The 18302-nt window shown below is 42.9% G+C and overlaps 1 protein-coding gene across 1 annotated transcript in view; it reads left to right on the top strand.

Annotated features, from left to right (window-relative positions):
- LOC112068182 (cyclin-dependent kinase 19) overlaps nt 1-15096 on the top strand; it is a 51685-nt gene extending 36589 nt beyond the window's left edge. The window contains exons 6-13 of the mRNA XM_024135253.1: nt 3331-3462; nt 5191-5334; nt 5604-5673; nt 5853-5925; nt 6401-6498; nt 8431-8509; nt 11215-11442; nt 13448-15096. Coding sequence (XP_023991021.1) covers nt 3331-3462; nt 5191-5334; nt 5604-5673; nt 5853-5925; nt 6401-6498; nt 8431-8509; nt 11215-11442; nt 13448-13564 — 941 coding nt within the window. The 3' untranslated portion in view covers nt 13565-15096. The remainder of the gene's footprint in view (nt 1-3330; nt 3463-5190; nt 5335-5603; nt 5674-5852; nt 5926-6400; nt 6499-8430; nt 8510-11214; nt 11443-13447) is intronic.
- The last annotated feature ends 3206 nt before the right edge of the window (nt 15097-18302 follow it).

Below are 18302 nucleotides of genomic sequence, written 5' to 3'. Positions count from 1 at the left end.
ACAGAGGACCTTCCCATTAGACTACAAACAGAGGACATTCCCATAAGACTACAAACAGAGGACCTTCCCATAAGACTACAAACAGAAGACCTTCCCATGAGACTACAGACAGAAACCTTCCCATAAGACTACAGACAGAAGACCTCCCAATAAGACTACAGAGGACCTTCCCATAAGACTACAAACAGAATACCTTCCCATAAGACTACAAACAGAAGACCTTCCCATGAGACTACAAACAGAAGACCTTCCCATAAGACTACAAACAGAAGACCTTCCCATAAGACTACAAACAGAAGACCTTCTCATAAGACTACAGACAGAAAACCTTCCCATAAGACTACAGACAGAAGACCTTCACATAAGACTACAAAACACACTGGCAGTGTGGTGCTAGGACAACAACCTCTCCCTCAAGGTGAGCAAGACAAAGGTGCTGATTGTGGATTATAGGAAAAGGCATGTCGAACTGGCCCCATTAACATCAACGGGGCTGTAGTGGAGCGGGTCGAGAGTTTCAAGTTCCCTGGTGTCCACATCACCAACAATCTATCATGGTACAAACACACCAAGACAGTCATGAAGAGGCCACGACAAAACTTTTCCCCCTCAGGAGACTGGAAAGATTTGGCATGGGTCCCCAGATCCTCAAAAAGTTCTACAGCTGCACATCGAGAGCATCCTGACCGGTTGCATTACGGCTGGTATGGCAACTGCTCGGCATCTGACCATAAGACGCTACAGAGGGTAGTGCATACGGCCCAGTACATCACGGGGCCAAGCTTCCTGCAATCCAGGACCTATATAAAGGCGGTGTCCGAGGAAAGCCATAAAATTGTCAGAGACTCCAGCACCCAAGTCATAGACTGTTTCTCTGCTACCGCACAGCAAGCGGTACCGGAGCGCCAAGTCTAGGACCAAAAGGCTCCTTAACAGCTTCTACCCCAAGCCATAAGACTGCTGAACAATTAATCAAATGGCTGCTGGACTATTACATTGAACCCCTCCCCATTTGTTAACCTTTACCCCGGTACCCCTATATAGCCTCGTTATTGTTATGTTATTGTGTTACTTTTTATAATTTTTTGCTTTAGTTTATTTGGTAAATATTTTCTTAACTCTTCTTGAACTGCACTGTTGGTTAAGGGCTTGTCAGTAAGCATTTCACGGTAAGGTCTACACTTGTTGTATTCGGCGCATGTGACAAATAAAGTTTGATTTGACTCCAGTGCTATGCAGACCTAGCCCATAAGATGACTTACTGACAGCATTGACATACACACTAGCCATAAAGCATTGTATATTTTGATTTCCCCGCTCTTGTGAGAGAGAAAGGCAGTGGAATTCAAGCATGGTGGCTTTGACAAGCTATACATTAATCATGGTACAGATGTAGGATCTTAGTTTGATCAACCTGTTTCAGGGAACATTCCATTTCAAATTGTAAAACTTGTAGTGTATTTGAGGTTTAAAAAGGCTTCGGAAGTTTGTAATTTCCACTTAGAAATTGTTTTGACTTTACTTTGTTTTAAAGCTTTTTTGCGTTCCATGGCTGTAGCCTGGAATAAAGTGGGCAGCCAGTGTCTTCTCCAGTGTCTTCTCCAGCCAGGGGATACCCATGGTGACGGGTTCTTGCCTTCCCCTCCACTCTGGTAAAGGGCAAATATGATTTTGCCGGTTCCCTTGCCGTTAGTTGTTCCTCCCAGGATCCTCCTGCATACCTATCCAGCGAGGGCATGGCGGGAGCTATAGGTTCCGCCACTTTGCATCGCTGAGCCAGAGGCCCGCCCACCATCATGTCAGTATCTCTGACTTGACCGAGCTCCCTCGATAATCTCTGGGAAGTCGGAGCGTAGGGAAGTTGGCAAGACGGACGATTTCCTGAAGGAGAGGTCGGAGAACTCTTCCCTCTCCTCGTGTCACTGCTACACTTAGCCTCCCCGGGGGGGGGGGGGGGGGGTGAGCTTGGGTCAGTGGAGTCGGCTCTTTGAAAATAGCGTCCTCCATATCCCCAATGTCGTCAGTTTCATCATCTCCAGAAGAGCCCTGAGTGTGCAGAGATAACACCAATTGTTCCCGCCGCATCTTGGAGGATAACAGGATGCAGCTGACGCATTCCGGGGGTCCTGGATGCCATCCCTGGCGTGCTTTGGGCCCAAGCAAACGAACAAGTCGTGTGAGTCCAGACCCGCCGAGAGAGGAACAGCAGCATTGAGCTCTTAAAAGATTTTGGGGGTAACAGGACCGTCTTGAGGCTTATCTTGTCATGCAATTCTTCAGACCAATCTTCAGTCTCGCTGAAGGAAAAGTAATCCACATAATAATCACATTTCCTGTTGCTGCAGGATTATTTTCCTGCTGTGAGAAACTGGCTCAATTTAAGACCCACATCTGTATGGCTTGCTCAACAGAGCCTGAGATCCTTCCTAAAACAAAACACTCCCCTCCCTAACTGAAATCAAATCAAAGTTTATTCATCATGTACACAGTTTACAGCAGGTATAAACGGTGCAGAGAAAGGTTTACATGCCAGCTCCCTCAACAGTGCAGTACAAAATACAATAATAATCATATATCAAGATAGCCTTGGGTCAGGCCACCCTGTGTTTCATGTCATTCATTCACGGTTAACTATGTTGTGTTCCCCACTATCTTATACACGTTGATTACTATGTTGTGTTTCCCCCACTATCTTATACACGTTGATACTATGTTGTGTTTCCCCCACTATCTTATTACACGTTGATACTATGTTGTGTTTCCCTCACTATCTTATACACGTTGATACTATGTTGTGTTTCCCCCACTATCTTATACACGTTGATACTATGTTGTGTTTACCCCACTATCTTTATACACGTTGATACTATGTTGTGTTTCCCCCACTATCTTATACACGTTGATACTATGTTGTTTCCCTCACTATCTTATACACGTTGATACTATGTTGTGTTTCCCCACTATCTTATACACGTTGATACTATGTGTGTTTCCCCCACTATCTTATACACGTTGATACTATTGTTGTGTTTCCCCCACTATCTTATACACGTTGATACTATGTTGTGTTTCCCCACTATCTTATACACGTTGATACTATGTTGTGTTTCCCTCACTAACTTATACACGTGGATACTAGTTGTGTTTCCCCCACTATCTTCATACACGTTGATACATGTTGTGTTTCCCCCACTATCTTATACACGTTTGATACTATGTTGTGTTTCCCCCACTATCTTATACACGTTGATACTATGTTGTGTTTCCCCCACTATCTTATACACGTTGATACTATGTTGTGTTTCCCCCACTATCTTACTCACGTTTTAGCTGACATGGGCTTCGCCAGACTCTTCAACTCTCCTCTCAAACCCCTGGCAGACCTTGACCCCGTCGTGGTGACATTCTGGTACAGGGCCCCTGAGCTTCTGCTAGGGGCCAGACATTACACCAAAGCAATCGGTGAGTCGTTAGCCTTAAGGCAAGAGGTATATACATCAAAATACCTTCCATAGAAGTTATTATGTAGCCTGAATTATTTTCATACTCAAGGTACATACGTTGAAAGACGTTTCAGAGAAGTTATTGTGATTTTCATACCTAACACATGCTTCCTATTTTGTAACCAAAGCTTGGAGATTAGATGGCAATGAATTGAAACCAACCAGCACAGACAGGCCAGTAGAACTTTGCTCCTTGATTGTTTACTTAAACAGTTTTTGCATTTACTCTTGTTACTCTATGCCAGCCTCAGAGCCATGTTTGGTCCTGTGTGGTTCAGTTGGTACAGCATGGCGCTTGCAACGCCGGAGTTGTGGTTTCGATTCCCACGGGGTACCAGTACGAAAAAGGACGAAAAATGTATGCACTCACTATTGTAAGTCACTCTGGATAAGAGCGTCTGCTAAATGAATCAAATCTAAAATATACAGCTCTGGTCAGACTCAGTATATGTGGACATTCACAGATACCATGTGGGTGTCATTGACAGCAAGGGCCTGACAAGCAGTGTGATACGTGGTCTTTATCTGTATGAAGGGTATGTCTTGTGTATAATTAGCTAGATGACATCCCTAGCAACACGCAGGCTCCAACATCTTACATTCCTATTTATAAGGCCATTTTAGGAATACTGCCATTTAATCTATCCTCTCTTCTAGCTTGAAATGAAAATGCATACAAGCTCAGATCTCAGTCTTGTTTTATGCTAAGAGTTCCGAAAATTAGAACCAAGCATAGAAAAAGGTCCTTTCATTACTCAGCCCCCTGGTCTTGGAATTCCCTCCAAACCAACCTAAAACTCCAGGACCTGTATCCCTGGGGGAGTTCAAAGGCCAAATAAATGTACAGGTTGTTGAGACGTAGTTGTCACCCGATGTTACTACTTTGCTTTGCCTTATGTAAGGAAGCATGTTGTTTTACTGATTCATTGTATTATTTCACACACATGCCTGCCTACACACACACACACACACACACACACACCACACACACCACACACACACACACACACACACACACACGCACACACGCACACACGCACGCACACACGCACACACACACACACACTGTTCTACTGTTTGTTTGCTGTTGTATTTGTACTGTTGCCAGTGTCTTCTGTCTGTGTTGTCCATTTTGTCTTAAATGACATGTGTTCTTAATTGACTTGCCTGGTTAAATAAAGGTTAAATAAAATAAATCCCTGGAATACTTGCCTGGGAATGTCAAGTATAAATTACATATATTACTCAATCGAGCCCTCCAGGCCAAACCCAACAAGCCCTTCAGGTGTCATCACAGATACATACAGTGTAGCAGATCTACACACTTAAAGTACCTAGGCATCCATTACAGCCTGTGACTGTGGAAAGGAGTTATGAGGAGTTTAGTTTGTGTCTCATAATACACAGTGTACCCATTGTTTTCTGTGTCCTGTAGTGGAGAAACATAGGGAAGGATAAAGACATTCTCACTGACAGATATTTGAATCCTTCACTCTGTTTCTCCACAATGGGACATATAATATAATGGGTACAAAAGGCTAGTTTCCAAACAGAGTGAAGGATGAAGACATTGTCACAGACAGATAGCCCTTGATGGCTGATGTCTTTGTGTCCGTCCCTGCTCAGGTCAAAGGTATAGGCCCAGACCACTGAGTCTAATTGCTAACTGCTTGTCGGTCCGATGCAGACATTTGGGCGATTGGCTGCATCTTTGCGGAGCTGCTGACATCGGAGCCCATATTCCACTGTCGCCAGGAGGACATTAAGACCAGTAACCCCTTCCACCACGACCAGCTGGACAGGATATTCAGTGTCATGGGCTTCCCAGCAGGTCTGACCAGCTCGCACACACACACACACACACACACACACATGCATGATAAGACCATGTGAAACACAGTAAAAGTCCAGGTACATTCTCACGGTCATGAAAGTCATGACGTATACTATGTCATCATCAACCTTGACCTTCTCATGTGCTTGTTGTCATAGCTACAATATGTACAGTAGATGACATTATCCTCTGAAGACAGCATGTGCTTAGTCCAAGTATAAGAATTGGGTTAAAGTGACTGAAGCTTTTCTGTTTGAATTGGCCAGATAAAGATTGGGAAGACATCAGGAAGATGCCAGAGTACCCCACCCTTCAGAAAGACTTCAGGAGAACGACGTGAGTGGCTTGACATTCTGACCATACCTGGGCTTTCTCGGCTATCAAAAGATACCTGAACCTTTTACACACATCTTACATCACATTTCAACCTTTCTCTCAAGGAGGCAGCATGTTGAGACTATTCCCCTGCTTTAAGATGTCGGTTTTTGTCTTTGCTGTGTTTCACCCATTCTCAGGTATGCAAATAGCAGTCTAATCAAATACATGGAGAAGCATAAAGTCAAACCTGACAGCAAGGTTTTCCAGTTGGTAAGCACACCTTCTAGTAACCATTAGATGCTTGAACATAGGTGCCAGTTTATGGAGGGCATGCTAACGTATCTACTCAACCACACCATAGGGTGATTTATACTTAAGCAATAAGTCACGAGGGGGTGTGGTATATGGCAAACATACCACGGCTCAGGGTTGTTCTTATGCACGACGCAATGCGAAGGTATATTGGCTATATACCACAAACCCCCGAGGAGCCTTATTGCTATTATAAACTGATTACCAATGTAATTAGAGCAGTAAAAAATGTTGTCATACCTGTGGTATACGGTTTGATATACCACGGCTGTCAGCCAATCAGCATTCAGGGCTCGAACCACCCAATTTATAATGGAGAATATAAGATAACAAGGCCCAATCTAGATATTAGTGCTGTAAAACCAATAAGCCTGGGCTGGCTGATCGGGTTTGCTTGGCACCACTAACCCAGTGTTCATTAACCACCTTTCAGCTCCAGAAACTCCTTACAATGGACCCCACTAAAAGGATTACGTCTGAACAGGCACTACAGGACCCATATTTCCTGGAGGATCCCTTACCAACCTCAGAGTGAGAGCTACTAAACTTCATTTTCCAAACACAGTCTAGATCATAGACATCCTCTCCACACATTAACACAGTTACATCTTCACCATGATACATCTGTCTGATAAACTAACAATGGAGATTGATGATTCAGTGAACTAAAGACAGCCCACTTCCAATTTGATTTCATAGTCATAGTCTGGTATTTGAATTTGATAGTTTCCTGTTTTTATCTTGAGTGGCCTGGTTGTGTTTTGGTTTTTCAACATAGATACAGTGCCTTGCAAAAGTATTCATCCCCCTTGGCGTTTTTCATATTTTGTTGCATTACAACCTGTAATATACATTCATTTTTATTTGGATTTCATGTAATGGACATACACAAAATAGTCCAAATTGGTGAAGTGAAATGAAAAAAATAACTTGTTTCAAAAAAAAAGAAAAATGGAAAAGTGGTGCGTGCATATGTATGAAGCCCCTAAATAAGATCTGGTGCAACCAATTACCTTCAGAAGTCACATAATTAGTTAGATTGCACACAGGTGGACTTTATTTAAGTGTCACATGATCTGTCACATGATCTCAGTATATATTACACCTGTTCTGAAAGGCCCCAGAGTCTGCAACAACACTAAGCAAGTGGCACCATGAAGACCAAGGAGCTCTCCAAACAGGTCAGGGACAAAGTTGTGGAGAAGTACAGATCAGGGTTGGGTTATAAAAAAATATCAGAAACTTTGAACATCCCACGGAGCACCATTCAATCCATTATACATTTTTTTAAAGAATATGGCACCACAACAAACCTGCCAAGAGAGGGCCGCCCACCAGAACTCACGGACCAGGCAAGGATGGCATTAATCAGAGAGGCAACAAAGAGACCAAAGATAACCCTGAAGAAGCTGCAAAGCTCCACAGCAGAGATTGGAGTATCTGTCCAAAGGACCACTTTAAGCCTTACACTCCAAGGAGCTGGGCTTTACAGAAGAGTGGCCAGAAGAAAGCCATTGCTTAAAGAAAAAAATAAGCAAACACGTTTGGTGTTCGCCAAAAAGCATGTGGGAGACTCCCCAAACATATGGAAGAAGATACTCTGGTCAGATATGACTAAAACTGATATTTTTGGCCATTAAGGAAAATGCTATGTCTGGCGCAAACCCAATACCTCTCATCACCCCGAGAACACCATCCTCACAGTGAAGCATGGTGGTGGCAGCATTGTGCTGTGGGGATGTTTTTCATCGGCAGGGACTGGGACACTGGTCAGAATTGAAGGAATGATGGATGGAGCTAAATACAATGATATTCTTGATGGAAACCTGTTTCAGTCTACCAGAGATTTGAGACTGGGATGGAGGTTCACCTTCCAGCAGGACAATGACCCTAAGCATACTGCTAAAGCAACACTCGAGTGGTTTAAGGGGAAACATTTAAATGTCTTGGAATGGCCTAATCAAAGCCCAGACCTCAATCCAATTGAGAATCTGTGGTATGACTTAAAGATTGCTGTACACCCATCCAACTTGAAGGAGCTGGAGCAGTTTTGCCTTGAAGAATGGGCAAAAATCCCAGTGGCTAGATATGCCAAGCTTATAGAGACATACCCAAGAGACTTGCAGCTGTAATTGCTGCAAAAGGTGGCTCTACAAAGTATTGACTTAGAGGGGGTGAATAGTTATGCACGCTCAAGTTTTTTGTCTTATTTCTTGTTTGTTTCACAATAAAAAATATTTTGCATCTTCAAAGTGGTAGGCATGTTGTGTAAATCTAATTCTACAAACCCTCAAAAAATCTATTTTAATTCCAGGTTGTAAGGCAACAAAATAGGAAAAATGCCCAGGGGGGTGAATACTTTCGCAAGCCACTGTAAATCAAGAATAATTGGTCTTTGTACGCATAGCACCCAGCTAGTCTGTTTGTGATTATGTGTATCCCTCGTCTCATTCTCTCCTGTAGTGTATTTGCCGGATGTCAGATACCTTACCCAAAACGAGAGTTTCTGAACGAAGATGAGCCAGATGAGAAAACAGAGAAGGTAAATAGAGGTGAAATGCTTTGTGCTATAGACTAAAAGTCTAATACTGGGATATGCATCAAGACCCCCCCACAATTCTGAGCCTTTGTCCTTACGCTTTTATTAACAACTATCATCGTGCTGTCTGAATAGACCCAGAACACCTTACTAAATAGACCCAAAACACCTTAATAAATAGACCCAAAACACCTTAATTATTAGACCCAAAACACCTTAATAAAAAGACGCAAAACAGCTTAATAAATAGACCCCAAATACCTTAATAGAAACAGTAATGTCAGCCCAGCAGTAGGGGTTTCATAAGGTTATTGAAAGTGCAGGGTAAGGGTCCATTGAAAATGAGCAGTCTGTGGCCTAGGGTAATTAAGTGTTCTGAGCCGCTGCCTCCGGACCACATATACCACTGCAGCAGCATGGATTTGATTCCGGCCCCATCTTTACTGTATACCTCTGTCCTATCCAATAAACAGAAAATATGTGAGGAGTGGGACTGCTCCAATCCTTAAAAATTAGGGAAGCGAGAAAGGCATACCATGGGATAATAAGGATTAAGGACAAGCTGTACAACAGCAGCAGCTTCAGCCAGCACCACAGGAGAAGGGTTGGTCCAATCACCTCTGGAGGGGAACGTCACTCCAGTTAGCCCGTCCCCTGATAGCACATCGGCTAAACAAAGATGAGAAATCAGAAGGTAAAACTCTGAAGTGTGTCAGGTGGTTGCCTTTAGTTCATGGGATACAGGTGGATGAGTGAGATATGAATCGGGAGGGAACCCCAGGCATTCTCTATCATACACTTTTTCTATGCGTATCTCACTAAGCTCTCTATGCGTATCTCACTAAGCTCTTGACGTGTATTTCACTAAGCTCTCGACGCGTATTTCACTAAGCTCTCGGACGTGCATTTCACTATGCTCTCGGACCCGTATTTCACTAAGCTCTCGGACCCGTATTTCACTAAGCTCTCGACTCGTATTTCACTAAGCTTTTGGACGTGTATCTCACTAAGCTCTCTATGCGTATCTCACTAAGCTCTCTATGCGTATTTCACTAAGCTCTCGACGTGTATTTCACTAAGCTCTCGGACGGTATCTCACTAAGCTCTCGGACGCGTATCTCACTAAGCTCTCGACGTGTATCTCACTAAGCTCTCGGACGCGTATCTCACTAAGCTCTCGAAAGCGTATCTCACTAAGCTCTCAGACGCGTATCTCACTAAGCTCTCGGACGCGTATCTCACTAAGCTCTCGGACGCGTATCTCACTAAGCTCTCGGACGCGTATCTCACTAAGCTCTCGGACGCATATCTCACTAAGCTCTCGGACGCGTATCTCACTAAGCTCTCGGACGCGTGTATCTCACTAAGCTTCGAAAGCGTATCTCACTAAGCTCTCGACGTGTATCTCACTAAGCTCTCGAGCGTATCTCACTAAGCTCTCGACGCGTATCACTAAGCTCTTCGGACTATCTCACTAAGCTCTCGAAAGCGTATCTCACTAAGCTCTCGACGCGTATCTCACTAAGCTCGACACGTATCTCACTAAGCTCTCGAAAGCGTATCTCACTAAGCTCTCGAAAGCGTATTTCACTAAGCTCTCGAAAGCGTATCTCACTAAGCTCTCGAAAGCGTATCTCACTAAGCTCTCGAAAGCGTATCTCACTAAGCTCTCGANCGAAAGCGTATCTCACTAAGCTCTCGAAAGCGTATCTCACTAAGCTCTCGAAAGCGTATCTCACTAAGCTCTCGAAAGCGTATCTCACTAAGCTCCTGAAAGCGTATCTCACTAAGCTCTCAACACTTATCTCACTAAACTCTTGATTCATATCTTACTTGAGGTAAAGGTCACTAACGTGGAGCTGTTCCCCTGATAGCAGATAGGCTACAGGAGGCTTTACTTGGACCATAGTGTTACTGATAATGTACTGTTGGCTGGCTGGTATTAAACACCATGTTGTGAATATACCAAACCTTATAGAAAGCAGGTGCTTGTATGATGCCGAGCCAAATCAGTGTGTTTGAGGTGAAGGGGAGTGTATGCATGTGTTACAGCCAGAGAAATACCAGTCCCCTTCCCACTGAGCGGTTTCTGCGAATCCCCGGCCTTGCATCACATTGGCAGCTGTTCTCAAGTAGGCAACACCTGATACAAGTGTTGCCTCAGAGCAGCCGTCAGGAAGGCTGCAGGGCCTCTGTGCCAACCAGGGCCCAGAGGGTATGAGAGGGACTCATTGTTTTAGCTGACCCAAACTTTCACGTGTCTCAGCCTCGTGGTTGTGGAGCTGTTGAGAAGTGATAAGCTGGACTGAAGGCTCGGAGCGTAGTTCTTGTTAAATCATTTCAGCCCACTGTTTACCAGGCCCAAACAAACACTACAATACTGGGAACATACTTCCCAGTTCCCAAATACTGTGAACAGTTACCATGATTGATCAGTGAGCGATTTGTACATTTGGCTGTTGTTGAACAGTAATGTTGTCTTGATACCATTTCTTGAGTTAGCAGACCTTATTTACAATGTGCATGTATGGAATATGTTTTGTATGGATAGGAAACTGTGAGTGTGTTGGTGCAAAATCGGAGATTACAACAAAGTTGTACACCAAGGAAACTGTTAGTATGTTGGTGCACAATGGAATATTATTGCAGTCTCCATCTGTTAATCTGTATCTGTCCAACTGAACATTAATGTGTTTGTCCTCCATCAGAACCAGGTCCAACAGCACCAGCAGATGACAGCCCAGGCCCAGGCCCAGCAGCAGAGTGGCACCCAGCAGGCTTCTAACCAGCAGAGCTCCACCCAGACCAACGGCAATGCAGGGGCCACTGGATCCAACGCCGGGGGAGGCCTCCAGCACGGCCAGGACCAGGGGCCCCCCAACAAGAAATCTCGCACCGGGCCCTCAGGAGCCTCCTCAGGCACTGGGATCCACCAGGTTTGAGTTTTTACAGCCTTACATACATCCATAGTATTACAGTCCGTTTTTTAATTGAAAGGAGATGGAAGGCGATGACAGTCACCAACAGTTTATAACCTACGGCATGTTTGTTATCTAGGGTTGACTTATTCAAATTTGCTTAATCCAAATAGGCCCTTGGAGGACCCAGAACTTGTGCCATCAACAGTGTTCCTTTATTAATGATTCAATTGACTATGGAGTAAAAATGAATGGCTGTGAACTTTTCCCCAAAGAGCCCTCAAGGTTTAAAACATGTACAGACGCGTACAGCAGAGTATGTCAGGGACGTGCAAAACACGCGTTGTGCTCGGTTAGTGAACAGACACAACCCCCTCAACTCAGACCAGAGTGGAGTATTGTGCTAGCTAGTAGGATTGCAGGTCATGTTATATCAGAATGATAATGTCATTCCTCCAGTTCACACTAGCCTGTTGATAAATGTGACAGCAAAAAAAGCTGCCCTCATTGTAGTTCCCCCTCTTGGCGCCTGCTCTATCTTTGACTGAGCCCCTATCATGGTGTGAGAGAGAGAGACAGAGTTGGAGCAAGAGTGAGTGAGTGAGTGAGTAAATGAGAGAGAGAGAGAGAGAAATACTGTAGTTAGAGCAAGAGTGAGTTAGTAAGTGAGAAAGAGAGGGACTATGAGCAAGAGTGGCAGAGTGGAGATCATGGTACAGAGGAAGGGAGAGTGTATTACATATGAGAAAGGTAAGAAAAAGGTGATCTCCCTGTTGTCCGGATCTCAATGGTGTTCTGTTCAGAGGTGTCTCCTCCTGGCTAGGCCCGGACCCTGTGGGGTTCTGGACTGACTGACTGATGAGGTGCTAGGCTATATTTAGCAGGGGGCTGAGGCTGCATGTGGACAGCTGCTTGACTCTTCAAAGTCAAGCCTTAGCAGAACAGATGTATTAATATCCCCTTGCTTTCTGAATGGGCAGACAGAGCTAGCTTGCTGTGGATGTGGCGTCACATTCAACGCCCTACTTTCCCCCTCATTGATCACTTTCCCCAAGGCTATAGTATCCTAATGTGCACAACTCACTCCTCCTTTCTGCCTGTGTGTGTAGATAGATAGACTGCTAGACAGGCGGCGACTGGAATTAGTTTGGCCGATGTCTCCGTACTTCAGGGGTTTCAGCCATGTTCTTCTCCTATTCCCTCAACCCTCCATTCAAGCCCTCTGGGTCCCAGTCCAGCTGTAGCTCCTCAGGGCCTAAGAAATGTTTATCATCTAAAGACCAGGGACTTCTGCCTTTTCTTGCCTTTTTAAGGGGACATTTGGCCTTGGGCCCAGTCTGAGTTGGTTAGCGTGAGTCACGGCCAGTAATTAGTCATTGATTCAGAGCCTGCTTTCTTCATAGCTGTAGTGTAAGGTGTTTAGTTAGCCCTTCTGTTGACGTCTATTGATGTGTGGCTCAGTCCCCTTTTAACCCAGATCAGTAATTCATTCAGACCCCCAGGTCTTCGGCATCAGCCACTTTAGATTTTATTTGACTCCGTTGTGTGATATACATTATACTTTTTAGGATATAGAATTGTAGGTCATGGTACTGTAAATAGCTTGGAATTGGGTCGGTAGTCTCTGGCTAAATATGTTGAGAAATCCATGAGAAGTAGTCCACATCTTTAGATGCCAAGTAAACAAGAGTGGAAAGCTATGGGGGTATGTTGATAAGCACTACAGATCTATGGCTGTGTACATCATGCTTTTCTATTTGACTCGTTCTTGACCTATAACTTATTCAGCCAGCTTTACAATTGCAAACATTGCCAACAAAAGTCATTTCCCTCCAACAAGGTCTCCTAAGGTAAAGTTATGGAATAATTGATGTTGTATAGGTTTTATTTTCAAACCCCATGCAAGGTCAAAATAAACAATGGTATTTTTCCAGTGGTGTTGACCGAAAAATAATTAATGACAAATGTGGTCTCTAGCTGTCAACGGTTTACTATTTCCTCTCCATTCTTTTCTCCACTTCAGCACTCCAGCTCCCGCCTTGGTTACCAAAGCAATGTCCAAGGTTCCACTCAGTCCCAGGGATACTCGTCGTCATCCCAGCAGAGCTCACAGTACTCACACCAGTCACACCGCTACTGAGGCTCTTAGAACAGGCCAGGGGCCTCTCCCAAACCAACCCTCGACCAAAAACAAACCTTAGCATAACCTCTCACCTCCCTCTGGCCAAGGTATTACTGACTCCTCATCCTGATCAGACCTCATTATGTGTCAGATAATTCCAACAACACAACAATCACTCATTATCCGCCTTCATGTCAGCCCTACTACACTGACTAACCCTGGCCTCACGTCCACCCAATGTCCTCACACTTACCCACCCGAGGGTAATATGAAGGCCAACTCAACATAGGAACCAAAAACAAACCCTGCCTCCTTGAGGGGTAGGACAAGATTTTTTATCATCATCAAGTGGCAAAATCGATTGATACTAGATTATAAGGAAGGAAACACGTCAGGTGCAACTGACTACACACGCCTACTACACAAAGACTATGAACCATGACACTTACAAAAAACATGTTCTTCAAGAGGAAGAATTGCAGCTCTGTTCATATATAAATATATACTATATACTACCTTTTTTTCTTTGTTTAACAAGAGACTTGTTTTTGCTCGTTTTTTATGTAGAGTTTGTTTACTTTGATAGTGGATGTTTTTGTAAATATTGTTCGATATAGAAGAAGATGGGATGAAACAGGAAAATAGCCCTTTACTGTCATCACTTTTCTTCACTGTACAGTTGTTTACCCTGGATATCTTTTATATCCAGATCGAAGCAAAAGGAAGAAAATGAGCCAATCCTTTCCTGATGACAAAAGATCTTCTTCTGAGATCTTCCCCTTGGCTTGGAAATACATTTGTACAGAAGAAAGTTAGCTCTTAAGCTGATGTGATTGCAGGGAATTACGAAATACACTATTTTATCTTAATCTTGTTATAAAAACGTTTGTTTTCTAATTTTAAGCCTTTTGTTTTTCTAGATTTGTAGTCTGAAAGTCTGCATTGGAAGGAACTGTTTATCAGCCTTTCTTCAGTCTGCAGCAAGTTATGTAAGCATCTCTAGGTACCCCATGTCGCCTGACCGATAACAACTACCAAGCTACTGTTTTACTATGAGTCATGTCCATCAAGGAAACATTTGTTGGTGAATCTGAATGTTCTCCTTTCTGGCCAGAGGTGTTTGAGTGTGTGTGAGATGCTTGTTGTGGACACCTTGGGTTGACAGGTCTTACCATGGACACAGACGTCACTGAAGGTGTGCGTCATCATCATATACTGCAGCTAACAGTGTGTACAGTATGTTCCTGAGACAGTTACTGCCTGATAGTTTTTTATTTTCCATGTATTTTTCTAGCTTTTAATGTTTCGTTATTGCCCTTTACATGTTCAGCTTGTATTTCCTCTTATTCAGTCAAAGGACTGCACTGCTGAACGGCTCTGCAAAGACTTGGAACAAATCTGGGAAGTCTTGCGCCCCAGCCTCTTCAACTCCACACCCCTGGTATTAACCCAGGTAGAAAAATGGTTTCTTATAGTACTTATCCTGTGAACTAGTTGACTGGATCTGCACTGTGTGTGTGTGTGTGTGTGTGTGTGTGTGTGTGTGTGTGTGTGTGTGTGTGTGGTGTGTGTGTGTGGTGTGTGTGTGTGTGTGTGTGTGTGTGTGTGTGTGTGTGTGTGTGTGTGTGTGTGTGTGTGTGTGCTTGTGTGCGTCTGTGTGTGCCCAAACACACAGAGAGACTGTAGATGGACATGGGATAAGACAGCCACTTCAGCTTCTTCTGTGACTAGGGAAGGGATGTGGAAACATTGACATCTAGTGGCTATTGACAGAACGGGACCTCTTGTTGAGTGATTGTGAACATGTATTGTGTTCAGTTTATGTCACAAGGATCAAGGCAATCTTTATCAAGACCGTGCATTACGATTCTTTAAACTGCCTTTTGTGATGTTCAGAAACACAAGTCGTGTTCAACTGGCATATGTTGACGATGATGATAATGATGATCATCAACACTGTCCTTTTGTAGCCAAAGGAGAGAGACTCTTATTTTGTTTTCTATAGTAAGAAAATATTCACAGAAACAATACAAGGTACTAACATGTATTGAACAACTGATAGACTGCTCTCTGTGAAGCTGTTTGCTTCTGACAGTGATACTGCACAGTTCTTCAGCGTTTGATTTGTCTGTCATCTCTGACTCAGTAAAACAGGTGGATTTAGAGAGCCCCTCGTATTGAGAGATCTGCTGTTGATCATCATCTGTCTGTCTGTCTCCTTCTCTCTTCTCACAGACCAGATTTCTTTCTCAGCACTCCCAGGTTACTGAAGTACAGTATGTCTTATGTGTGTCGAGGTGAATGCCAAAACACTAGATGGACAAAAGGGACTGCTCCCTTCTTGTTCAAGATGAGTTCCTAACAGTCGCCCAGAATGTTTTCCATATCGGACTGGCTCTCTATTTGATGCTGATACATTGTAACTGTATTGGTTTGGGTTTGAGTTTCTCTTTTCTATTTTCCGTATGATCTGGCAGGCACACAGGCCCAGTGGATTAACAACAGCCTTCCCAGAACAGTGGTGTTTACTCGGGAACAAAACCAGCAGCTATTGAAAGTTTTTTCTCTCTTTTATTCTATTGGCGCATATCTGAAGTATAGTTGAAGAGCATTGAGAATACATTAGATACTGTTTCTCAATTTATCTCTACACAAGCGAGGTATCAAAAGTATTATTCATTGTGAGGCTCCAACAAGTGATAGTGGGGCAAATAACTGTTAAACAGTTCCTATCCAAAATCAAAGAGAATGGTGCGATGCTTTAATTTTACTATGAGAGCATGAGAGTTTTCTTAAGGTTTTTAAAATGAGATATCCATTTCCACATCGTAATTCTAATGTTGAACATCGTAATTGAAGAAGGCATTCACTTGTTTCTTACAGCATTGTTAATTGTACTCTACATGAAATATTGTAAAGAAATATAAACTATATGGATGGTATATGGGTCGTTCCACAAGTGCCTTTTGCGTCCCTGTGATATTTTAAGTAGAAATTCTGCACCAATTTTGAATTTTAAAAGCCTGCTATATTAAATGAAGTGCCCTTTAATATAGACCACATGTAGAATTCAATCCAATCTGATTATTATATGAATAAAGGCTTGCTAAAGTGCGAAGATCCTGTATTTTGACATGTCCCTCAGTCAACCCTGTGTCACTTATAGGAAGATTTCAACCCACTTAATCCAAACATTTCTCCAAGTTTCACCATTATTGTAAAGCCCTAGTTATTTTGTTGCTTTGACAAAGTAATTTCTGAAGATTATTATTTATTTCATGTGATTAGTTATTCATTTACATCTCTCCCTCATTTTAAGGTCAACCCTGTTATGTGAACTCAACTCTATTTTTAATATGGTGAAACTATTCCTTCTCAAAACAAACATTGAACATCTAATAGTCAAATCATAGTGTAAAATCAGGTGAGCTGGTTCTACTCTTTTTGGCCATTTTCTGTTGTTTTGTGGTGGAAAACTGAGCTGTCGAGCATAAAAGTCAACCCTGTTACCCGTAGATATACAGACTAGAAATGTTTTAGCAATTTCTTATTTTTTTGTGAAGCTTGCATTTAATTGCCACTCCACATGCACACAACATGATTCCATTCCCCCTGTCACGATGGGATTTATGGCTGATTTAAGATTAAATTGTCAACCATGTTACGGTCAACCGTGTTACTTTATTTGGCACTTAATAGGCACTTGCTATAGTAATTGTTTTTTAAATTTAACCTCTTGAGATGGAAAACATATTTTTTATGAAGTTGGACATGTGCTTTCTATGACAGAATGTTAAAATTAGGTGAAATCCCCCCAAAATTTGGACCAAGTTACACTTCTCAAATGGCACCAAGTTGGTGGAACAACCCATACATTATACAATCATACAGTTGAAGTCGGAAGTTTACATACACTTAGGTTGGAGTCATTAAAACTCATTTTTCAACCACTCCACAAATTTCTTGTTAACAAACTATAGTTTTGGCAAGTCGGTTAGGACATCTACTTTGTGCATGACATAAGTAATTTTTCCAACAATTGTTTACAGACAGATTATTTCACTTATAATTCACTGTATCACAATTCCAGTGGGTCAGAAGTTTACATACACTAAGTTGACTGTGCCTTGAAACAGTTTGGAAAATTCCAGAGAATGATGTCATGGCTTTAGAAGCTTCTGATAGGCTAATTGAAATCATTTGAGTCAATTGGAGGTGTACCTGTGGATGTACTTCAAGGCCTACCTTCAAATTCAGTGCCTCTTTGCTTGACATCATGGGAAAATCAAAAGAAAATCCTCAGAAAAATTGTAGACCTCCACAAGTCTGGTCCATCCTTGGGAGCAATGTCCAAACACCTGAAGGTACCACGTTCATCAGTACAAACAATATTATGCAAGTATAAACACCATGGGACCACGCAGCCGTCATACCGCTCAGGAAGGTTCTGTCTCCTAGAGATGAACGTACTCTGGTGCGAAAAGTGCAAATGAATCCCAGAACAACATCAAAGGACCTTGTGAAGATGCTGGAGGAAACAGGTACAAAAGTATCTATATCCACAGTAAAAACGAGTCCTATATCGACATAACCTGAAAGGCCGCTCAGCAAGGAAGAAGCCACTGCTCCAAAACCGCCATAAAAAAGCCAGACTCCTGTTTGTAACTGCACATGGGGACAAAGATTGTACTTTTTGGAGAAATGTCCTCTGGTCTGATGAAACAAAAATAGAACTGTTTGGCCATAATGACCATTG

Source organism: Salvelinus sp. IW2-2015, unplaced genomic scaffold, assembly GCF_002910315.2.
Source record: "Salvelinus sp. IW2-2015 unplaced genomic scaffold, ASM291031v2 Un_scaffold211, whole genome shotgun sequence".
Classification (NCBI taxonomy): Eukaryota; Metazoa; Chordata; class Actinopteri; order Salmoniformes; family Salmonidae; genus Salvelinus; species Salvelinus sp. IW2-2015.
Note: the sequence above shows the minus strand (reverse complement) of the source record. Positions and strands in the feature narration are given on the sequence as shown.